Raw genomic sequence first — 25,215 nt, forward strand, 5'->3', positions numbered from 1 at the left:
ACACTGGTTACACAAGCGGCTTGTGTATTCCTGGGTTTCAGTACCCCGGGAGCCTTGGAGCAACCCCTGTGGACTTACTTAGAGATACATCTGCATTTGAAATGAAGACCTGAAAACTCCAGATCTTTCAAGCTCTGACTCTGTAAGAATCAGGGATCCAGAAAGGAGAAAGATGCCACCATTTCGTCTGAAGAGAGGCAAGATGGCAACTAAGAGGAATACCTAAGGTCCTTGCCCATGTGCTGTTTTTTAGCTGGCCAGAGGCCTCGGGCTCCAACTGGAATGGAGCGCCTCCCTGCCCCTTTATTTAGGCCGCAACTGGTCTGGGATGCAGCGATTCCAGGAGCTCCGGAAAACCCCTTTTAAGCCCCGCTTGCCAGCGGAAAGCGGCCACATCTGCATGCCAGAGCAGCACAAAAAGTTCTGGCCCTTCCAGCAGCGCGGGATTCCCAGGTTGAACTCTTCCCGGAAACTTTGCTTCACAGCTCCTCTTGCGAAATCAAGCGGGCCCTCCCTCTGCTCGGTGGCTGTTTAAAGGCGAGAGCTGGGAGGGAGGCAGTGCAGAGCACAGGCTGGGAACCTCGCTGTGCGTGCCCAGCAGCCAGTGCCCACCGCAGCTGCGCCTGACCAACCGCCCTCTGGGCGCCTCTCCCGCAGGTGGGTCACTTTCCTGGCTATTGCCTTGACGCTTCCGTCAGAGGCTGAGGTCCCTTTTCCGTCTCAGCCCACCTCCAGACCTTGTTTTCTGGACCCCACTTTCCAGCCCGCTGGTACTGAGATATAGGCAAACTCACCCCATATCTCTCTCACAAAAAGGTCACCCAAGGCTGCAGCGGGATCAGTTAAGTAATTCAGCCAATCTTTACCTCCCTGAGGTTTTATTACTCATCAAGGTTCAGGGGACTCCCGAGGAGAGATACCCAGGGCTGGATTCTTCCTCTGTCTAACTGGATTTGTACAAATCTGAACTGCCCATGGGAAAGGAGCCTGGAAGAATACCGGTGTGTAGTCTAGCAGTCTAATCCTAGATCTGAGGACTTCCTCACACAGACCTGAAATTGGGTAGTCCGCCTTCCTTGATCTTAATTTAAATATCCTTAAGCAGCTTAGCAATGGCTTTTCCAGAGAATGAGCATTTGCTTATTGTGATGCAGAAAAGAAAGTCCGTCCGGAGGCAGGTGGTAGTAGGTTTGGGGATTTTTTTGTTGGCGTTTTTATTTTTCTCTGAATGGTACTTTAAAAAGAGGAATGGTGTGTCCTGGAAAGCAAGTTGCTTGAACCATGGGTAGGGGTGTTTAGAGATCTATTCCCAGTTCTAACTGGCAGTTCAGTAGCTGGGCCTCTGTTCCACAAATCTAAGTTGAAAGTCTATTGGTCCAAGAGTAGCCACACAATCCAGCTCTACCGACGTAAAACGCCTTGTGACTTAAGATGCTTCGGGCCTGAAAGGTGCTGGAAGTCTTGCTAATGCTCCAGGTGTGACTGAGTAATTACTTTTCATAATAACGTAAGCTTCGTTTTTATAAGGAAACCACCCAGCTGTTCTCACAGGACCATCTTAAAGCTTCACATTTATCATTCAGAGAATACCCTAGGCTTTCAAAACCATTCTTCATTCAGCCTTGCTGTGTGAGAATGTCCAATTCTGTATAAATGGCAGTCATATAAATGTCACTCACATGAAAGAACATTTTTTTTCTGATACAGTAGGTGTAATTTTATAAAATGGCACATTTATTTGAAGCAGTAACTTTTTGAGATATGGCTTTTGCAAGGCCCTGGGTTTTTCAGAACACTGTGATTTAGCACGGTGTGAAATCCTACCTGCATGCCTTCTACCTGCATGGTAAACACCCCCAGCACAGAAAAGAGGATGAAGCGCTCTCTATCATCAGACTTCAAGGTTGTAAAGTAAATGGTACATGTGTACCTCGAAATTGGGTCATGGCACTTTCTCCATTTGGCAACATTTATGATTCGCTGAAACTCACATAGCAACCGGCAGTTCAGAAAGAGCATGCACAGGCTGCCTGGCCTCTGACTTGGGAATGGGTTACAGGCATCTGCCATTCATAAGCTTGCTAACTGTTGTCGAGAGGAAAGCAAACAGATTCTTATAACCTTTTATAGAAAAGCTAAAGCTATGAAGCCCTGAGTGCGTTACACACCACTTCAGAGAAATGGGTCTGTTTGTTGGGGACATTAGAGTGACTCGCCACTCCAGATTACCTTGTCTCTTGAAGGATTACCCCTAATTTACCTTATAGCATCAATACTAGTATGTAAATGGTATAAATTCTGCTTTCAAAGTATACATGGCTGATTCTGTAGACACGGAAACACGTGTCAGTTTTCATGGTCCTTACTATCTAGTTCCCTTCATAATAAATTTAAGGACTGGAGAGATGGTCAGTGAGTAAAATAGTTACCCCAAAAGCATGAGGATCCGAGTTCAAGTCCTCATAGAAAACCGGTTCCTGTGGCACACACATACTATCTCAGCACTGGGGTGGCTCCAGGAAGGATCCCCAGCTCACTGGCCAGCTAGCTTTGGCAAATCGTAAGCTCCAGGTTTAGTAAGAACCCCTGGATAGAAGCAAATCTAGATGGGAAGAGGGGGGGGGCAGCAGGGGACAAGTGACATTAACATGGCGGGGTGACTGTGTTCGAAATGTGTCATGTACATTACAAAAATGTTATAATGAGACCTATTATTATATATGATTAATGTATTCTAATTAAAACATGATGGGAAGCAACCCAGGAAGATAGCCAACACTGACCTCTGGCCTCCACACATGTGCACACACAAATAGATACATGTGCGTACACCCCATGGACACAGTTAAATAAATGAATAAATCTAGGTATTTTTGTCAGTTGCTATAGAAATCATTCTCTTGGTAGTCTTAAAAAGACTGGCAAACTACTGCTGAGAGGGGACAAAGCCCACAGCAATCACACAGTCACCCTTCAAAGCTGGAGCACTTGTTAGGTCACTGGAGTCGAGCTGTCATCTGAGAAGTCGTTTAGCACCGACAGCCGAACAAAAACTACCCAGGATCTACTCATAGTTCCCACCACAAGGAGCAGGAATGAGCCACACATAGTTCATTTTTCTGGATGGGCTTTAGGACTTAAAGATTAGACTAGATAATAACAGAAATGAAATTTACAAAGACAAGGTCGCTGATGTTACCTGTTCACATCCAAAGAGAATGGCTCATTAGTTAATTACGAAGACTTCTTGAGCAGTTCTACATGATATGTTAAACCTACTCAAATGCTCCTCAGTGACTTTTAGGTCATTTCTAAAATGGTTTTAATTAACATTTATTCTTTTGTTAAGAAGAAATCAGTACTGCAAAGAATAAAACTAAGTAAATAACTAAAGGATAATGAATGCTTAAAGCAATGTGTGATAAGAAAATTACTTGGGCTATATAGAAATAATTTTTCATCCAAAATTGTTAAGAATAAAGAACAAAGAATGCTTATGCTGTTTGAAGATCGTCTTTGAGAAACATGTCATTGCAAAAAGAATGCACTGGTCTACTAAAAGGAATGTTTCTACTGTAATTAAGCAGGCAGGACATTGACATCCTGATCTAAATTCTGCACAGTGTTCAGAGTTTATTCACCCATGTGTGGGGAGCTCTTTCTTCATTGTACTTTGACAGGAGCATATTATGAAAAATAACTTTGAGAGATGTATGATTTTTTTTTTTTTTTAATTTAAAGGACATCATTGTTCCTAACATCAGAATAAAGTTCACCTTTCTCCTTAAAAGCAAAGAAAATGTATGGGAAGGATAATTTTGAAAAGTTAAGAACTATAATTATGAATTTAAAAAGGACTAAGAAGTAGCAATCTAAGTATACAGCACATCTCTAAAAAGAGTTTTCAGTGGGGCTGGAGAGAAGGTTCAGCAGTAAGAGTGCAACCACTCTTGCAGAGGACCTGAGTTCAGTTCCCAGTACCCACATCGAGAGATTCTCAACCACTTGTAATTACAGCGCCAGCCCCTGGCATTCTTAGGCACACACACACACACACACACACACACACACACACACACACACACACACAAACACACACACACACAAACGTAGACCCCTTTAAGTTGTTAGAACATGAACTAGACAGTCCCTTTGGCCTCTGCACCCAATATCAAAGGAAATAAAACGTATGAAGAGCAAAGGTGGATCTCCTAGCACACCTTTAGTGGGCAAAGCTGTAGATTTAGAGCATAGAAAGATAATTAATGTTCAATGAGAAGTATGTATCTTTCATCTACACCTGCTTTTTTTACAATATGGAAACACTGAACTTAGCTTTGAGCCCAAGTTAAATGGTGGCTGAAGTGACTCCGACAGGCTTTAGTAAACATTCTTGTCCTATCTCCGAGAAGATCACTGTCCTTGATGTGGACTCCTGGTATCTGTGCATCCCTGTGCTTAACCCTCATCCATGTGTGTTAGTGGTTTGCCTGTAATCTATGCTCTCCCTGAGACCTGGGCTCCATGAGAACAGGGACTCACTGATTTTGGCTAACACAATGCCTGGCACAGGGAAGCTGTTGTCAATATCATGGAATTATGAAAGTTTACCAAGTCACTCCTGATAACACTGACTTCTATGTTGGAAAGATGCTGCCCAAAGATGGACATAGTCAATGAGTATGGATGATATCTGTATTCTTCCAACTAACACAAAGTCCAGATCTTAACCCTGCCATTTGGAGAGATGTTTAAGGTTGTTTTTTACATAGAAATAGTCAAAATTATTATAATTGTTTTTATTAATAGATGAAAGTGTAGAAACGGTGTTTCTTTTGCTTTCATACATTACTGGGCTAGCATAAAGTGTGAAGCCCACGGACAGTTCAAAAGAGCCTATTCATATCAAAGTATTCTTATACACACAAACTCGCCACTTTGTTTCTAGTTAATTCTTCAGCAGTACAGAAGTTCAAAGGTGATTTGTTTATCATGTTCAATTCTGTGACAAAGAAATACCTAAAAATAGTGTAGGAAATGGACAGATTGAAGCAAAGTTAATTAGTAAATGGTTCATTGTAATTAACACTAATGTGCCAGTTGTAGACTTTTCCTTGATTCTAAACTGTCCTTGCTATATTTTTGAGTCATTTCTGAGAAACTGGAAGATATTTTAGGTGAAGGTAGCACACAAAGACTCCCTTTGGGAAGCAAGAGCCTACAGTTATTAGATTTAGAGCCCAGTTGTGTTGGCTCGATGTGTGAGGAGGACAGGGTATGGGCCCTTCATCGCAGTGCTGGAAATCACAGGGATTGTTCTCAAAATTAGCCTGGGAGCCTTGGGGAAGGGGTGCCCCTAAGGGAAGATTTAGACATAAAGTGCAATCAGGATGAGAAAAGTGGTTTCATCTGTGCACCCAGTTGGTTCCCCGACTGTGGGCACAGGCCATGTTTGAGAGCGGAGAACGAGAGGAGGAACAGCGTTGGCTGTAATCACTGGCTCTCCCGGGGAAAACCGTCTTAATGTGCAGTGTCTGGTGATTTCCATGATTCAAAAACTCTCCATCTCTGATTTCAGGCTTCCACCCAGGAAGCCGACTCCACCCACTACAGAGAACCCACATTGAAATCCTGAGTATTAAAAAGGGAAAGCTGGGTTTGGGGGTGTATTTACCCCTGCTCCGAAGCTTGTGAGTCAGAGTATAACAAAAGGATGTGGTGGAAGTTCTGTCTCCTTCTAGTGATTCTCTTAGGACCACTGGGGCCCATCCTTTAGAGAACTACTTTACAAATGGTGGCAAATATTACCCCAGAGATGAAAGACTAAGCAATCCCCAGAAATCCCTAAAAATGTCGAAGAGATATTTTAAAACAGAAGGGGAAGCACTGTGAGAAGGGTTTCTGGGGAGACAGGAAGATCAGATGTACAGAAAAACTCTTCTGTCCCCTACCTGGTTTATCAGTTATCAATATCTAGATAATAATTCCTAGTGACATTTATGGGTATGAATGACTATTCATTTTCTTTGGACAAAGATACCTGAAAATTAACATTATTAAATCACTTCCTAAACATCTCTGACAATAACCAGGCCCACTAGCTGACACCGAATGTTTGGTGAATTGTTGGAGATACCAAATTAAGCATCTGCTCTCTCTCTGCTGGTGGCTCTTGCTCTGCCTCTCAAATTGTTGGTGACCTACAGATTTCCAAGTTGGTCCAGATTTAAAATGCCAGCAGTGATCAAGGTAAATTAACCAAGACGTGACTGTGTCTCTGGCCATGCCATGTGCCCCAGGTCACAAGCAAATGATTTAACAAGGTCAGACAACAGATACCTAACCTGCATGGCTAGGAAACCATCAATTTCTCTTACTTTTCCCTGACAGATAGTGCTAAGCTCTCAATGTGACACCGTGTGCCATGTGATGCCCAAAGGAACTAGAATATCAATAAAGAACTTAGTAAAAATAATTGTCACACTGGAATTAAAATATATAATAGGCCTACATTACTGTGGTGTCATCCATCTCTAGAAGGGAGCAAAGACCCCTGACAGAATGATCACAGTTTAGCTACTACCTCAGCCCACTCCAGCTGCCATTAGCAGTTCACATGGGAGTGTGTAAACCAGACAACCTTAACATGAAGGTTATCTTCAGTTACATTCTTGTGACCTCATCAGTTTGTGCAAGACAACTATGTTCTGTGTGTCATTCTGCTGGTTAACAGAATGACACACAAATTAATCATCATCAAATAAGCTTCCTTGAGATAAACAGCATTTCTCACAAAGTGTAAATATGATCTATTTTTCAGCAACTAACTAGCAGTTGTGTAGATGAGGAGGGCTAAGATATCAACTTCTGGGTGAACTCTGTGGAACACACCTGTTATCTTAACACCCGGGGCTTTGGGAGGAGAATCTTAAGTTTAAGGCCAGCCTTAGCTATGTAGCAAGTTCTAAGCCAGCCTGGACTACATGGCAAAACTATTTAAGAAAAGCAAAATGTCTGTGAATGTATAATATTAGTAACTTGAAGTGGTTCCCAGAAGGCTTCCTGGAAATCACAAAATGGTGATTTATGCTGCTGTGGGCTTGCTGTAATGTTTACTGAAGCTGACATAGAAGGAAGAGAATGGGCAACAGCATGTGTGTGTGAGAAGTAAACACATCTTGGATAGGGCAGTCACTCAGTTGGTAGAGTGTTTGCAGAGCATGCACAAAGCCCCGGTTTTGAGCTCTAGCATGTTCTGGTAATCTGAAGCATTCAGAAGGTGGAGCAGGAAGATCAAAGGTTCAAAGTCATCCTCAGCTACACAATGAATTCAAAGATAGCCTGAACTATATGAGATCCTGTCTCCCCAACACACACACAAAAAAAATACGAATATTATATGGGCAGTCTGAAAATTAGATTTTGTGAGCTTTAAATCTCTGTTAAGTTCCCTTTCTCTTCAGAGGGCGTTATTTTATTTTGACTGTTAGTAAGTACAAGCTTTGTGTGATAAGCATTGATATTTCCTTCCTACTCTTACGTGCTTAATGATTTATTGTAGTCTTATGATCAGTATTCCATTAAAATGCATGCTTCTCACAGACTTGGGTTTCTTTTCAAATAATCTGTCATATTCTTCAGTTAGTGCTCAGTCACAAAGATCTACAAACACATAACAGCCTCTGGTAACCTTCTATTTCATGCGGAAACTGAGAAATTGGCTTGGAAGTACAAGTATGGCTTCCCTGTTAAGCTGGTTCCACGTACTCTTGCTTTTTGAGTCAAGGTCTGTGTAACCCTGGCCAGCCTGGTACTCCTCTAGATCCCAATTGGCCTTAAACTCAAAACAGCCTCCTGCCTCGGGCCCCCCCCCGCCGCCTCAGGGCTAGGATTGTCTCCTATTCCAATTAAACTATTTTAAACAACGATTTTGTAAAGGTTTCCCACCTGACTACAAGGGTTCAGTTTGATAAAAGATACCAGATAAAATGCAACATCCCAGTCAAACCTGAATTTCATAATATGAATTTAATGTGAATGTGCTTCAGGTGTTGCAAAAGATATCGTTGCTCTAAAAATTACTCATTATTTAGCTGAAATTCAAACTTAATTGGAGTTGTGTGCTTTTTATTTATTAAGTCTGGCGATCCTCATTTACAGGCACCTCCTTACAGAGACTCATGTTGACCTGCACTCAAGATTTTACTGCCCCTCTCCTATAGCAGGTTTTATTCTGTAACCCTGTTCTGTATTCTTTGAAGCACTTACTTCCCTCTAAACCAGCCATATTTATTATTTATGTGTACATTGTCCAATTTTTTATAGTAATGCACAGACAGGTTTTGAGGCACCCAGATTCAGAGTTCTGACTTTCTACTTCCAGAGAGTCAAAACACTTTATAAAATGCCTGCATTCTCTGTCTCTTCATTGTCAGTGGGCCTGTGTGTGTGTGTGTGTGTGTAGTCAAAACACTTTATAAGATGCCTACTTTCTTTGTCTCGTCATCCTCAATGGGCCTGTGTGCTTCCACACCAGCCAGGGTGTGTGTGTGTGTGTGTGTGTGTGTGTGTGTGTGTGTGTGTGTGTGTGTGTGTGTCTCCAGAGGGAATAGTGTCTAAGGAATTCAGATGTTTGAAGCATGGTTTCAGAAGCTGAAGCTGAGTTCTCAAAGGGAGGAAGATGCAGGGTGACTCTAAAGGCGGATCAACTGAATGACTAAGCTGCTACTCTGCTCTCCCATGTACGAGTCACTGTTAAGGAACTCCATGGGAGACTTGGGAGGTTTTTGGAATCTGGGTACTACTCTGTAAGATTTCCTTGACAGAATGACAGAGAAACGCTCCCTGTAGCCTGATACCACATCTCGAGTCTGACACTCTTGAACTCTGTCCCTTGAGACACTTGCACACTCAGGCCTCAGTCTGCCTTTGGCTTTTCATAAAGAGAGGAACTCCAGTCCTCAGTCAGGACTACAGAGAGAGCTTGTGAAGAAGGCAAAATCCTCCAGAGTCTGGTCATTCAAGGTTTGTGCAAGCTCTCCTCCTGATTTGAATGTGTGGCTGGGGCCAAGGACCACTCGTTTTTAGAATAACACTTTATAGAAGTATGTGTTTCTCCACAGTCCTTAATGATCCCAAGACATCTTTAATGACTAAAGAAAGTCAGGGAAGTGCGGTAGGAAGAAAGATGCCTGTACATGCGCCATCTCCACCCACCGTCCTCCAAGCCCTCCTTGGGTAGGGCCTCTCTGCCCGCCTTATGAGAGTTCCCAGCATTCTACTTTCTGAAACTAAAAGTTGTTTGTTGTGTTGATGAAAGTTTTCTCTTTAGAGTTGTTTTTATCACCTCCAAATTTTTTTCATATGAAATTTATTTTTACATTTTTAGTTTGCATAAATATGTAAAATTGGGTTAGTTAATAAATAAGCTCACTCTAATGGTATGTGTAAATTACATAAGGAATTTGAATTTTCTTTGGATTTTTCAGAATTAAAGATGTCAAAGGAAGTCATGGTAGCTATTTATTCTTTGTAGAAGTGTCTGCATAAGAGAGGGGAAGATTTTCGTTCTTTTTCCTTCCAGAAATGGCATTCCATATATAAATATTTACTTATTTTCCTCTTTATTCTGTAAAATTCTTGGGTGAAACAAATGGCCCATTTTCTCAGCTCAGGTGGAGAATGTGCCACCCTTTGGAAGACCCTTCTCACTAAAAGACCTGGCAAGGATGCTTTCCCCCAAGGCACTGACAGTGCTAAAATGTGCCATTTGGTACCAGGGTGCTGGTACATAGAGGATTGTAAATTTTGAGCTGTCTTTAAATGTGGTCTGTTTATCATCCATCATATAACTTGGAACTTTTGTCTACTTATCATCTGTCTTCATACTACTATTCAATGCATGCGTGTGTGTGTGTGTGTGTGTGTGTGTGTGTGTGTGTGTGTGTGTGTGGTGTCACACACATACACAGGAATGTGTGTGGAGGCTACATGCCAACCTGGAGTGTTGTTACACAGGAGAAGTCTACATTTGGGATTTTATGAGATAACATCTCACCTTTCCCAAGTGTTCACCTATTAGGCTAAGCTGGCTGACCCAGGCCCTAGAGAGCTCCCTCCCTAGCTCTGAGATCGCAAGCATGCACCACACCTGGCTTTTAACTTGAGCACTAGCTAGGTGTTGAACTCAGATCCTCAAGCTTACATTGAACAAGTGTAGTGAGCACATACCCCGGTTACAGGGGGAGGAATAATTACTCTTGATTCAGACTTGATATAACACTCATTTATTCACACAGTAAGATTACAAGCAATATTCATTCTGTCTTCCAAATGGAAGCAGAAGTACCTCTCCAGGTGTATAGGTCCGGACTCGCCACCTCTGTTCCTCTGGATCCTGGGTCAGCCTTCCTCAGGTCAGCCACGTCTGCACTGGGGACAGGATCTCACGTCTCTGGCAGAGGAGAGTCGTCTCGTGCGAGGGCCTGATGAGCTCTGTTGGTCGGGTCTGAGGCTTCATCTTTTATATTCTTTCCTGGCTGGGTCTCTAGTCTTATCCCTACTTTCACACATAGCTTATAGCTTATCACTACTCCATTCGTGGTTTACTTACATCATTCTGTTGCTTATCATTCCTGACCAGGGTTGTTCACCCTAGGCCTTACATGTGTTCCTTACAATGAGCACTTTGTCAACCAAGTTATCTTTCCAGCCCAATCAATTATTGTTTTAACACAGCCTATATATTTATCTCCTAAAATTTCAATTAATTTGTGTTACAAATTTGGAATTTTTAAAACATTTTTTAAGTATAAGCACTTAAAAGAAATTTGTGTGTATATACAAAATTATTCTATGAATTACATGGAAAAAGAATTAGAATAGCTATAATAGTTTTTAAAGAATATAGTAGATAGAACCACTCTATAAAATTTATATATATATATATGCTTATAGATATCAATATTATATGGTATAGACAAAGGAACAGATATATACACTATATATATTTATATATATATATATATATATATATATATATATATATATATATATCAGTAGAGCAGAATAGAGACCCCAGAAAATGACCCACATCTACATTGAGTATTGATTTTTAGCAAAGGTACAAAGCAATTAATAAAATAAGATAATATTTCAACAAATGATAAATATGCATTTAGTTAACTCATGTAGGACACACACACACACACACACACACACACACTGACCTAAACCTTAAATTTTGTAAACTAAGCTAAAAATAGATTATAGAGTTAACTTTTACACCTAGGACTTCAGGGAGAGTTTTTAGACATCAAAAGATAATTGATAAACTAAAAGAATCAAAAAATTGATGTCATGAAATGTAAAAACTTTTTTTTTAAATTTATTCTTCTCTCATACAATAAATCCTGATCACCATTTCCCTCCCTTTCACTTCCCCCCAACACACACACACACACACACACACACACACACACACACACACACACACACCTCCCCTCTCCCCTAGATCCACTCCTCCTCCGTTTCCCTTCAGAAAAGAGCAGGCCTCCCAGGGACATCAGCCAAACGTGGAATAACAAGTTCCAATAAGACTCGGCACAAGCCCTCATAGAGACACCCCACTCCCACTGTTAGGAGTCCCACCAGAACACCAAGTTACACACCATAGCATATACAAGGGACCCTTACAGGTTCTGTGATTGTCGCTTCAGTCTCTGTGAGCCCTGCTTAGTTTATTCTGTGGGCTGTGTTCCCCTGATGTCCTACAGTCCTTCCTCTCCCACTTCCACAGGGTTCCTGGAGCTCCACCTAATGTTTGGCTGTGGGCCCCTGCATCTACTCTCAACAGTATCTAGACGAAGCGTCTCTGATGACGGTTGGGCTAGGCACTGGGCTATGAGCATCACAGGATATTGTTAGGAATCATTTCATTGACTTTGGTTTTGGTTTTGGCCAGTTGTGTTTAGTTCTACCCTGGGTCTCTGGGCTATCCAGCCTCTGGTTCCTGGCTATCCAGGCAGTGTTGGGCATGAGCTCCCTCTCCTGGCTTGGGTCTCAAGTTGGACCAGTCATTGGTTGGCCACTCCCACAAGTTCTGAGCCACCATTGCCCAAGCACATCTTGCAGGCAGGACAGGTTGTAGGTTGAAGGTTTTGTGGCTGGGTTGATGTCCCAGTCCAATTACTGGAAGCCTTGCCTGGTTACAGAAGATGGCCAGTTCAGTCTCCATATTCCCCATTACTAGAAGTCCTCACTAGAGTCTCCTTCATAGATTCCTGAGAGTTTCCACTGCACTCCTTTTCTATGAAGACTTTGTAAGACATGAAAGAAAACACACACACACATACAAGTATAGGCTGGAAGAACATATTTATAAATCACATATCTAGCAAAGCTCTCTTGTATCTAACATGTCTTTACATATATATGAGATATATTGTCTAATTAGAAAATGAGCAAAAATCTAATCTGGATGTGGTAGTTTTTCGAGACAGGGTTTCTCTGTGTAGTTTTGATGCCTGTCCTGGATCTTGCTCTGTAGACCAGGCTGGCCTCGAACTTACAGAGATCCGCCTGGCTCTGCCTCCTGAGCACTGGGATTAAAGAAAGGTGTGTGCCACCACCGCCCTACCAGTAGTTCTTATCTATAATCCCAGAATTTGGGAGGCAAAGCAGAATGATTGTACAAGTCTGAGACTACCCTGAGCTATATAGATTTCTAGGCCAGCCTGAACCAGAGTAAAGCTCTATCTCTGGGGAGGGAAGGAGGGAAGAAGGGAGGGAAGGAGAGACCAGGCAAATGACCTGAAGCAATGTCTCTCTGAGGATGATATGCAAACGGCAAGTAAGCACATAACAAGATGTTCAGCGTCATCAGCCATTAGGAAAATGCTAATGAAAACCACATTGAAATAACAAAATAGCTGAAATGAAAAATACTGGAACTCATAAATTGCTAAGTAGGAATGTAGAACAGTGTGGCCACTCTGGACAACAGTCAAGCCATTCCGTGTAAAACTGAGTATGAACTTGCCATATGACCCAGGAATTGCACTGGGGAGCCGTTGTCCCAAACAATGAAAACTTACTGTCATGCCAAAACTTGGACATGAATGTTCGTTGCAGTGACCCAAGTTGGAGACAACTGAAAGGTCCTATATTAGGTGAAGAGAACTCCAGGACTGGGGTTGTAACTCAGTGGTAGAGTATGTGCTTGGCATGTGCAAGCAAACTCTGGATTTGGTCTCCAGAAACATTTAAGTGAAGTTACATTCATCTCTTCTGTGGACTACTACTCAGAAATAATGTGGGAACGCTGCTAAAACTCGGATGAATCTCGGAGACTAATGCGAGAAAGACAAAACTGGAGAGCGTGTACTGGCTTCCAAACTGCAGCCCGCTCTGGGGAGAGATGGGTGTGCTGTGAAGAGCAGCGGCAGGCAGAGGTGTCAGGTGCTGGAACTGTGCGTGTCTCCTTGCAGTTTGCCCCGCAGTTCTTGTTCTTGGAGGAGGGCCCCCCTGAGGGATTCATCTCTGAAGAATGCCTGGGGTGGAATCCAGACACAGAGGCCCATCGGGATTCTTCTTCACCTCAATGACAACTGCCTCTGTGACCATCAAAGTCACCTTTGCCACTATGTAAACATTCCTGTGAGATCACCTCCAGTTCCATGCCCCGCCCCGCTTCTGCTGTCCAGTTCCCCATCGTCCGCCCCTTCCCCATGCCCCCCTCCCACGCCCCTCTCCCCTGCCCCCGAACTTTGCCCTTTGATCAAGGAACCTCTCTGGAAGGTGCTTCCATAGAAGTAAACCAGTCCCTGAGGTTTTCCAAGCTAGGAAACTCATGTTCTTTCCAGTCACCTAGCTTTGGTGTGTAGCGCCCACAAGGCTGAGGGAAAGAGAATACTGTTGTTTTAATCCTTTAACCCGTTTTACCTTCGGTAAATGCTCTTCCTGTTTGCTTCCTTTCTTGCTATTTCCTGTTTTCCTCCGTTTTACATCTAAAAGTAAAGCAGGGTAGGAAATTTTGGAAAACTCTGAGCAAGAAATCCTTCCACCTTCATGACCCCATGCTTCCATGCAGCTATTTTGATGCATGAATATTTCTGACATAGGTGTGGTAACCCTGTTTGTCTAGCACTTACTGTAAAAGACGTCCTATGCATACATGCTGTTCCTGTGAGCATCTATAATTGGAATATTTTTTCCAAGAGCTAAGAATTAAAGTGCTCCAAAGAATTGATAACTTTTTCCACATTATTTATTTCACCATTCCAATACTGGTAACTTTAAGTCTGATAATATTTTTCATTAAAAAATTTATTATCCTGAGTTATCGTGCAAGCAGAGTCATAACAAAGGATTATGCACCAATGATTTATTAGAGACACGATTCTGGGGAGCTGGAGAGAAGGGCAGAGGACGTGGCCAGGGAATACAGGAAAGACAGTACTGATAATGAGTGCCCTGCTCACTGGGGCCGCGTGAGGAGCCTTGGGAAATTCATCAGAGGGGGTGCCAGAAGAAAGAGGAGCCACAGAAGAAAGAGTCCACAGAGGCCAGCTCCCTGCTGGCTTGTGGTGCCCTGTGAGCTGTTTATCTGAATGCTAGGCAGACACAGGTCTCAGAGAAGCCCCATGACAAGAATCGAGGCACAGCATGTGAGACCCAAAACGGAGTTTCTGTTGGGCAGTGGGAGCTTAGCTGAACTGTGTGTGCCCAGAGACTAGAAACAGTACCAGGAGGGTTTAAAGTGAGGCTCGCGATGTGGCCACAAAGTGTCCGCTGTAACTTCTGTAACTTCCTCGAGTAATAAGGAAGTGCTCCAGGCATAAGTAAAGTGCATTCCCTTTTATTGGGTCAAATTTTTACATCTGCAACTTGCCCAGTGGTAACTCTAAGTTTTCCAAGTAAAAACAAAGTTTAATGGTAGGAGTAACAGCCCAAGGATGTTACCTTAAACTGCAAGATATTAAAATATGAAAAATTATAAATAAGAGAAATTCATGCTTTATCCATTTTTACATCTGTGTCTTGATAAATCCGTATGGTATAAAACCATTTCATACAGGATTTTGTTTCTAAAATAAAATAAATTGGATAGAGTAGGCACATCCTAATCTCTAGTTCAGATTATATACTTAAAATAATCAGTTATGAAAGCATGACTAATGCTCAAGTTATATACTTTATATAGATATTAATTAAATGATTAATGGGTTATATTCCCTAGATAATAAATAGATTAAATAACCTATTAAGAGCATTCATGTCTCAAGCACTGTTTTGAGATACACAAATTAATCTAAGCCTTTATATCTCCTAAGCAGATACTATCTCTCATATGATGAAGCTGAGTTTGAATAACTTGCCTAGGCCACATTGCTGTAAGAGCTGGTGCTAAAGTGGTCTGAGGAGATCTCAGTTGGTAATGTTATGTCTCACAAGCACAAGGACCTGAATTGGATCCCCAGACCCATGTAAAAATGCTAAGTATAGAAGGCTTTTATAATCTCAGCATGTGGGGAGTGCATACAAATGGGTGCCTGGATTCACTGGCTGGCCAACTTAACCTTGCTTAGCTTCAGGCCCAAGAGAGACCCTGTCTCAAAGGAGGGAGATAGTCTTCCTGAAGATAATACCCAAAGCTGTCCTTGGACTCTACAAACACACACACACACACACACACACACACACACACACACACACACATACACACACACACACACACACACACATACACATGTGCACCTGCACACACACATACATAAGCTAATGCAGAAACTAGTGCCATATAATCAATATCTTAGTTTTTTACAAAATTTTATAGAAAGTTAGGATGCATTAGTTCAGTGGTCAAATGTTCCAAATCACCTGGAATGCAGCAATTAGTGAGGATGTTGCTATAAAGAAGTTAGTCTCTCATTGCTGGTAAATGTACCAGTTCTATCATTATTGCACGAAGGAATCCAGATGTGGGAGTAGAAACATTAGAATAAAGTAGTGGAGGAAATGAAGAGAAAGGTAGTCAGTCCTTTGACACACAAAGCAGGTATACAGAACAGAATGAGGTGTGCATCATTTCAGCAGCTTGAAGATTTGAACTATAAAAATAGCTGTTAACTGATTAGCAGCTGGCCAGATTTGCTATATACTAGTTTGCATTTATGGATGCAAAGAACTTTTCAAAGGCCAGCCAGCGTGCTTACATATGAAGAATCTTGCTCGTCTCCAGATGATTTCTCACCTTTTCCATGTCCTTCTTGATACCTGCTGAGGGCATCTCCAGGTGGTTGGTAGAAATCAATAGTGTTGGTTAGTCACAGTTTCTGTGGTGGTACAGGAAAGTCCTGTATTTCTTCTCCCTCTCATAACTCCTGTCTGAGTATGAAGATCTGCATGTGCGTGCTGCATGTTCTGCAATTGTACAACCTCAGACAAGCTCAGCTAACATGAGAGGGCTTTGTCATGAGATGAACAGAAAGGGAAATTTTCCACGGCTCCCTTAAATAAAAAAAAATGAAAAGCACAAGCTTTATGTATGTTTCCTGATTGATGTGAAAGCTACAGTGACTGGTCGCCGGTTAGATTGGGTGGGGAAGCTGTTTCACGTCACCAACTTGAATGAATGAAGTGATGTCTTCAGGCAACATCCTCTCTCCTGCGCCTGCTCTCTCCCTTGCTTGTCCGTCACTCTGTAATTACTCAGCCTCCTCCTCTTTATCGCACAGTGACACAGGGAGGACCCTGCTCCTTCGGACTCTCACATGCCATCCTGCTCGTGCTTAACAAATATTTGCCAGCTGTCTAGCCCTTGGTAGACAGTGAATTTCTCAGCATAGAAAGTAAATTGAAAATCAGAGGCCCCACCCAAGAAAAGCCTCTAGAATAGCTAAAAGTTTCAGTTAGAACTTGAGGGAAATTTTAGAAAAGTTACCCTGAAAAATAGACATTCTATCTTCCCAAAAAATAGAGAGTAACTTGGATTATTATGTGAAGTTGAAATATCAGCACTGAACACCAATTGTGGCTGGATTCCCAGGCAAGGTAGTCTGTTGCTTTCGTAAACATTGCACATTTTTCTGTTAATGTCTTGGGATGTCTGTCTTGGTTACAAGCTGATGATCCATAAGTCCTTTTGAATTTCTTTTTTCTTTTTTTTCTTTCTTTTCTTTTCTTTCTTTCTTTTTTTTTTTTTTTTTTTTTTTTTTTTGATTTTTCAAGACAGGGCTTCTCTGTGTAGCTTTGTGCCTTTTCCTGGAACTCACTTGATAGCCCAGGCTGGCCTCGAACTCACAGAGATCCACCTGGCTCTGCCTCCCAAGTGCTGGGATTAAAGGCGTGCACCATCAACACCCGGCTCCTTTGAATTTCTACACCTCTGATTTTCTGTGTTTGTTTTTCAGTGATGGAGAAAATGTGTGCAGATGCGCTCCCTCTGACTATGAATTCCTCAGAAAAGCAAGAGATTGTCTGCATTTTTGGAACAGGGGATTTTGGAAAATCCCTGGGATTTAAAATGCTTCAGTGTGGTTATTCTGTTGCTTTTGGGAGTCGAAACCCCCAGATGTCCAGCCTTCTGCCCAGGGGAGCAGAGGTCTTGAGCTATTCCGATGCCGCATCAAAGTCTGACATCATAATCCTGGCCATGCACAGAGAGCATTATGAGTGCCTCACAGAACTGGTTGACTCTCTCAATGGAAAAATATTGGTAGATGTCAGCAACAACCGTAAAATCAATCAGTATCCAGAATCAAATGCTGAGTACCTTGCTCAGTTGGTGCCAGGAGCCCATGTGGTCAAAGCATTTAACACCATCTCAGCCTGGGCCCTCCAGTCAGGAACACTGGATGCAAGTCGGCAGGTAAGATTAAATAAACTTGCATTCAGCCTTTTATTTTATTTTATTTTTATTATTTATTTATTTATTTTTGGTTTTTCGAGATAGGGTTTCTCTGTGTAGCTTTGCACCTTTCCTAGAACTCACTCTGTAGCCCAGGCTGGCCTCAAACTCACAGAGATCCACCTGGCCTGCCTCCCGAGTGCTGGGATTAAAGGCGTGTGCCACCACTGCCCGGCGCATTCAGCCTTTTAAGGGTGAATGTCTTAATATATACTTACCTGAATACAATTCCAAAATAAAATCCCCAGTAAATATTTCATTTTCTAATATGTTCTGAGGACAACTTTATTGGGTTTGATTGAGAAGTATAGTCTATGTGGCTCCTGTGTGCCTTGACTTTTATTAATAATTTGATGGAACCAAATGATGTCCCAATCTGGAGTCCTCCTGCTCATACTGGGAACTAACAGCTTGTTGACTCTTTTTCCACTTATGTGAAACTGGGTCCATTTATGCCTCTGAGATTAGCCATAGTCAGTCAAAAATGATGTAGCATCTACACTCAGAAGAAAGAGATGACTCATGCTGCAGCAAACTTTATCTTATAGCAGCACTGTGTGCCTAAAATCACCTTCAGCTAAAAAGCATGGTCTTTTCATGCGCCCGCACACACATGCAAGTTCAAAACCTCATCTTGTTGATGTGTTGATTCTGTATCTCTGTTTTGAAAATAGTCCATTAGTATGTTATTTTTCTACATGATACTTATATAAAGCTGAATGATAATTATTAAATAAAAAGTAAATATGGAACTAAATCTTTTCACTCAGGTGTTTGTCTGTGGAAATGACAGCAAGGCCAAGCACAGAGTGATGGACATTGCTCGTACTATTGGACTCACTCCGTTGGATCAAGGATCTCTCGTGGCAGCGAATGAAATTGAGAACTACCCTCTGCAGCTGTTTCCGATGTGGAGGCTCCCTTTCTGCTTGGCCTCTGTGCTGTGCGTCTTCTTCTTTGTGTACTGTGCTATACGGGAAGTGATATACCCCTATGTGAATGGGAAGACGGACGCTACGTTCCGCCTGGCTATTTCCATCCCGAACCGTGTCTTTCCTATAACAGCACTGATCCTGCTTGCTTTGGTATACCTCCCTGGTGTTCTTGCTGCCATCCTGCAGCTCTACCGAGGTACCAAGTACCGCCGCTTCCCAAACTGGCTCGACCGCTGGATGCTTTGCAGAAAGCAGCTGGGCTTGGTAGCTCTGGGATTTGCCTTCCTTCATGTCGTCTACACACTTGTGATTCCTATCCGTTACTATGTACGATGGAGACTGAGAAACGGAACCATTACACAGGTCAGTTTCTTCTCCTCTGTGTTTTTCTACTCCTTAACTCAATCTCACTCTACCACAAGCCACTTCACAACTGCAGAACATTGCTCCCCAAAGTTGGTTTCCTTTATTTTTTTGAAGGGGGGTGTTTGGTTGGTTGGTTGGTTTGGCTGAGGCAGTTTATGATTTAGAGCTAGCTGACCGCAAACTTACTATCTTCCTGCCTCCACCTCCCAAGGGCTGGGATTAAAGACAGGAATTGTCACGCCTACCCAGCATCTTCATTTTTTTAAAGTATCAAGAATCAGAAACATTACCCCTGGGCTTGCCAATGAATCCAGCTGTGATCAGATAGAACTACTGGGAATAAAAGTTAGGTTCCAAACTCACTGGGCTCTAGAGCTGACAGGGACACTGACCAACTTGTAGGCTTGGAACTCAAGAGTTCCTTTGGGTAAGAGCCAATAAACACAAACTCTTAGGTTTCTACCTTCTGGTTTTATGTATATTTCTTCCTTTTTGAAGTCTAAACCACTGCCTACTAAGTGTGGAGTCTGCCCAAACAATTTCACAAAAAGGTGCTTAGAAATCCATTTATGTTTGACTTGTGAGAAGCTGTCCTCAATAACCAGATAACTAAACAACACTGAAAAAATATCAAATACTATCTTACGTACTCAAAGACAAAATCAACTCAAGTAGTCTCTCAGCATTTACAGCAGAAATGCTACAAATCTGCTCTGGTTTAGAAATTAATGCTCTTGATATATCTTGCTACAGTGTCAAAGGCTATGAAAGTTTTTGAGCAAGGATCACACTACATAGCGTGATTCCTCTCACACTGTGATGTGCAAGGTTTAATGATATATTATGACATAATCATCATGAAAGACCCAAACTCTGTGTGTGTGCGCGTGCGTGCGTGCGTGCGTGCGTGTGTGTGTGTGTGTGTGTGTGTGTGTGTGTGTGTGTGTGTGTAAGAGAGAGAATATAAAACCAAGTTTTGATGTGATTGTTTGAGAACCCTGCTTTGTTTGAGAAACATAAAGCCATGTGCTAAAGAAGGTTAAAACACATATTGGTTTTGTTTTAAGATATATAGGGCAAATTAAACCTCCCTAAGTGACTCCTAGAAACAAGAACTATAACAAAATCACAGAAGAACCAATTACCTTTTCTGATCAAAACATCCAAGTGTATTTTTCCAAAACTGTTCCTAAGTGATCAATAAGAAATGATACACAATTTGCTTTGTGCAAGTAATGTGTGTAGAGGTGTGGTTCAGTCCCCCTGAAAGGGTGAGGTGTATGGAGCATCCATTTTAATTGTTTGTAATTTTTCATAGGCTCTGGCTAATAAAGACAGCCCATTTAGTACCTCTACTGCCTGGCTTAATGATTCCTACTTGGCACTGGGAATCCTGGGATTTTTTCTCTTTCTTCTCTTGGGAATCACTTCATTGCCATCAGTAAGCAACATGGTCAACTGGAGAGAGTTCAGGTTTGTCCAGGTAAGTGCTTCAAATTTAAGTGTCTTGATATTGCAAAATGAGGATAGCTTTTCACAAATATTCTGGTTTTACTCTCTTATCAGGCCTGATTCTTCATTTGGCTCCCTTACGTCCCTTCATCTCATTGACTGTTCACGTCACAGAATGAGTTGAGACACTGACAAGCAGACTCTCTAAGGGTTCCATTTTCTTAGGACATCTTGCCAAGATTCCTGACTACCGCCCCCCCCACACACACACACACACCCGGAGCCACCACTGAGACTATAGAACAAAGAGCAGCAAAAAGCTATTAACTATGTGTGGAGGTACCAGGTAGAAAGTGAAAAAAAACCCAGAGACAAAATTTTACCTTCTGAATTCAACCTTACAATCTGGACACACTGCTAAGAAAAAGCAGGTTTTCCATAAAGCTTAAAACTTCAAACAAAATTTAATAAATATCATCACCCTAGACTTACTCATGGTCTGTATGAGAGCAATTCTTTTTTTCCACATATCAACCACCAGACACCTCACTATGTGCTAGTATAATAAAACAGGCCATTAGTAACTGGAATTAGATTTGGTTATCAAATCCTGCCATTTCTCCTAGGGGCCAAATGTAGACAAATTCAAAGAATTCAGACAGAAAAGAAAAACTGAGCTTCAGAATTCCAGAGCCACAGTTTAGGAATTGTTCTTCACTGTGGCAGAAATCAGCTAGCATGTGATTTTGACCAGTAACAGCGAAGAATGCAGAGCTTGTGCAAGTCATTTGTTTCTGTCCCTGATAAAACAATCAATAAAAGGATTTTCCTCTGTGAATCAAAGCATTGCATGCATGTCTCCTAACTTAAAAGAGTTTACTCCGAGGATTTTTTTTTTTTAAATCAAGCCAGGTGAAGATAAAACTAGCATGTTATCAATAAGCAAATCTTTTTATATTTTTAATGAAATATTTGCCATCCTGAAGAAAGATTATAGTTTTTCCTAAACCTAGCAGAGTCCTAAATATTATAATAGTATCCCGTTTGTGGTTGTTGACAAGTAAACTCATTGGCATGCAGTACTTCCCTTTAAGATGTGGATGACATTAACACCCATGCTTTTGTTTTGTTTTGTTTTGTTTTGTTTTGTTTGCTTATAGTCCAAACTGGGGTATCTGACCCTGGTCTTGTGCACAGCCCACACTTTGGTGTATGGTGGAAAGAGATTCCTCAGCCCTTCGATACTAAGGTGGAGCCTTCCTTCAGCCTATGTCTTAGCCCTCATCGTCCCCTGCACAGTGTTGGTGATGAAGTTCATCCTCATAATGCCGTGCATAGACAAGACCCTCACACGTATCCGGCAGGGCTGGGAAAGGAACTCACAGCACTCCAAATCAGCACTGAATGGAAAATCAGATATTTAAAACAAAGTTGAATTTGCGGAGATTCCTGAACTATGGTAACAAATATGTTTAGAGACTTTATGTAGTTAAGGAAGCATTCTCTCTTGTCATGGTCTCAGGTTTATCATCAGAGGAGGAGACGTTGCCTGACTTTGACAGACTGAAATAGGAAGAGAGCAATGCCCATTGCCTCGTCTTAGGTAGTGACTCACTACAGGCCTCTCTCACTTCCTTTCCCAGGAACCGCAGGGCTACCATCGTGATTAGGTTTGTAGTTTCACACTATGAAACTGAATTATGGGCATGCATGATGCAATTTTTTCAAAGTGCTGGAAGAGTGTATGCAACTTCCTTCTCTATTTCAAGGGCTGAGACAAGTGAAAAAAAAAGGAACACTGGTGGCCATCCTAAAGGTGTTGCTTGGTGTGCCTAAAGAAGAAACCCACATGAAGTAAAAGGAACGAGGCTTTGTTTGTTTTTTGTAAAGAGTGGTCATCATAAGTGTTGTCATACTGATCTGTTGGTGTTTTGGTTTGGGTGTAGTACTGAGCATCAAACCTAGGGCCTTATGCATACTATGCAAATGCTATGTTACTGAGCTACACTCAAGCCCTGCCATAGTGAATATGTAGTCATATGTACCCCTTGATTTTGTTTTTATCAATATGGATACTTACCGTGGGGAAAGATTTTATAACACAACAAAAATATCTCCGCTGGTTTAAAGTAGCCATTCCTTGTATATAGAGAAATCTATGTGATTCTTCCTCTACAAGGAGTGGGTTGAGGAAGTCTGAGTAAGAGTGGAAAGATCTATTAAATTTTTTCAGTGTGTAATAAGCAAGGGAAGGATTGATAATAGCCTTGTACAAAAATGTCAAATAAGCCAAAATTGTAACTAAAAAGCTAAGCAAATACTATAAAGACTCCCTATGCTCTTGAGTATTATTTAGGGATTATGGTATGCATTATATATTCTAAATACTGTTCAATATTAAGTACCTGTATATTCTAGTATAAAGATAAAGCTTCCAAAATCTGTCTTTGTTATAATTTTGAGAGGTGAAGTCTTAAAGAAATCATCTGAAACTGCTGGTGAGACAAAAGCATAGCTGAGAAACTTGTGGGATGCTGGGAAGAGCAGCAGCTGATGGGAGGCAGCCAGCTCTGCCTTCCTGTGTGGATAGTGCCTTTCCCAAGGTGACCTTTAGCAGGCTTAGCATTCCTAGCTCTAGCCTGGAGCTAAAAGGAGATTTTTGCACAATCTTCCCACGTGTCACTGAAATAACTAAAAGGCATTGGGTTTGACATTTTTCTGCCTAATCTACAAAGGCTGTTTATTTTTCGTTTTGTTGGCTTCTATTATCACATATCATACATGATATCATACATTGCTCACAATCCAGAGTTTTTATATAAAGCTTATATTATATAAAAATGGACATATCTTTGACTATTGCTCTAATAGAACATGTAGACTATATTCTGTTTTTATTAAATGACAATTGAGGTCATGTCTTTGTACTAACAATATATTTCTAAGTTTTCAATTATTTCCTCAGAATATTTTCTAAGTGTTTATAATATAAAATTAAAGACTATTTGATAGCATTTTCTGTATTACTGGTTTCTGATGTGACTCTCTCAATCCCGTTGGTACACCATTATAGGCTTGAGATTTTACTTCAATTTGTGGTTTTTTTATAAACAGCTATAAAGATATGAAGGACATGCTCCTGTAAATTACCTTTGATGAGCCCATGCAAGGATACCAAGAACTGAAGAACTCTGGGCAGAGCCAGGGAATGGGAGACAGGCCCTGGAACATCAGGGAAGGTGGAAAGAAACATGTCCAATGCCTCTTGTTGCACAGAATAACCAGTCATGCCAGGGCTGACCAGAGCATTGGCTAACTAAAGCCAAAACACCATCAGTTCTTCTAGGGAGGCATTTGGAGTCAACCACATTCCCATTTCAGTAAGGGCCATAAAACAATAAAATAGAAAATGCCACACCTGAGTCAAGTACATAGAGTGAAAATGTACTGTACTCTTTGTAATCTTTTGGAGATGGTCTGTCTAGGTGCTTAATACAAATAGTCACTGAGCCTGAAACCAAAGCGAACCCCAGTGACTTGGGCACAATAGTTTTGGCCATGACTACAAAGGTTCCCTGGGCCACTAGGAAAAAGCCACTGTTCTTCAGCTCTCTCTCCTTCCCAACACCATCCCCCTGGCTCACAACTGGACAGATCTGACCACGTGGACAGGTGGAGAGAATGAAGTCAGGTCAGATGGCAGTGGGTGTCTGGAGTGAACTCTATTTCTTTCAGCAGAACTGTTCTACATAAAAATGTTACACTGAGAAGTTATAATGACTGTAGCTAGAGTCTCAGCACTTGGGAGGCGGAGGCAAGAGGATCAAGAGTTCAGATCAGTTGGGAAGAAAATGGATAGAACCCTTGGAGGGAGCAAAAGAGGAAGTCTTATCTTTTAAAGCATGTAGGATGAAGAAAAATGAAATTCTCCTTTATCAAGACAGAGCAAAAGATAAACATGAAAATACAACCACATAATCTCCCCTCGGAAAAGACAAAAGCCATCCATGTCACAGCATTTCCTGACTGCTCATAAAAAAAGGAGGGGGTGGGAATTCAAGGTCAGCCTTGCCTGCATGTCACCTTGTCTTTAAAAAAAAAAGTCAAAATAAATAAATAAAAGAAGAAAATTACACCAAGCTTCTTTTCTGCTTGACTGTTTCCTGTATCCCAGGAAAAAATTCTTATCAAATTCATAGACACTTATTTTGTATGGTTATTTTATATGTCATTTGAAGAAATGACAATTGCATAAACATGTACTCATTAAACATTATAAAATATTTCTAATTTTATTTAGTTCTGGTTTTGACTTATCAGCATTCCAAAGAATATAACTGAAAGATTTTGAACCACAGTAGTTACAGCTTCTGGGACTAAAACTACTTGCCTTCTAGGATAAGGTAAAGGAGAGGTGGGCATGGGTTTGAAGCTGATGCATGGATCTGCAGCTTCATGCAGTACACGCAGTTCAACACCCCACAGGAGCATCACTGTAACCTGCAGGGGCACTGGCTGGCTCGCTCGAAGGAGAATTATTTTATCCTTCCATGG

General features: G+C 41.6%; 1 protein-coding gene across 2 annotated transcripts; it reads left to right on the plus strand.

Annotated features, from left to right (window-relative positions):
• Positions 1 to 388: 388 nt before the first annotated feature.
• Positions 389 to 24,800, plus strand: Steap4 (STEAP4 metalloreductase). Of its 2 annotated transcripts, none has more exons than XM_006987155.4 (5): positions 389 to 657; positions 17,412 to 17,869; positions 18,679 to 19,206; positions 20,528 to 20,692; positions 21,822 to 24,800. In XM_006987155.4, exons 2-5 carry the CDS (start codon positions 17,414 to 17,416, stop codon positions 22,083 to 22,085), a joined length of 1,413 nt encoding a protein of 470 aa, XP_006987217.1. In that variant the 5' UTR covers positions 389 to 657; positions 17,412 to 17,413; the 3' UTR covers positions 22,086 to 24,800. The 2 variants fall into 2 exon arrangements, with proteins under 2 accessions (XP_006987217.1, XP_076422395.1); XM_076566280.1 differs by lacking the exon at positions 389 to 657 and adding an exon at positions 8,907 to 9,024.
• Positions 24,801 to 25,215: the final 415 nt, after the last annotated feature.

The sequence above is a fragment of the Peromyscus maniculatus genome, chromosome 3, assembly GCF_049852395.1.
Source record: "Peromyscus maniculatus bairdii isolate BWxNUB_F1_BW_parent chromosome 3, HU_Pman_BW_mat_3.1, whole genome shotgun sequence".
Lineage (NCBI taxonomy): Eukaryota > Metazoa > Chordata > Mammalia > Rodentia > Cricetidae > Peromyscus > Peromyscus maniculatus.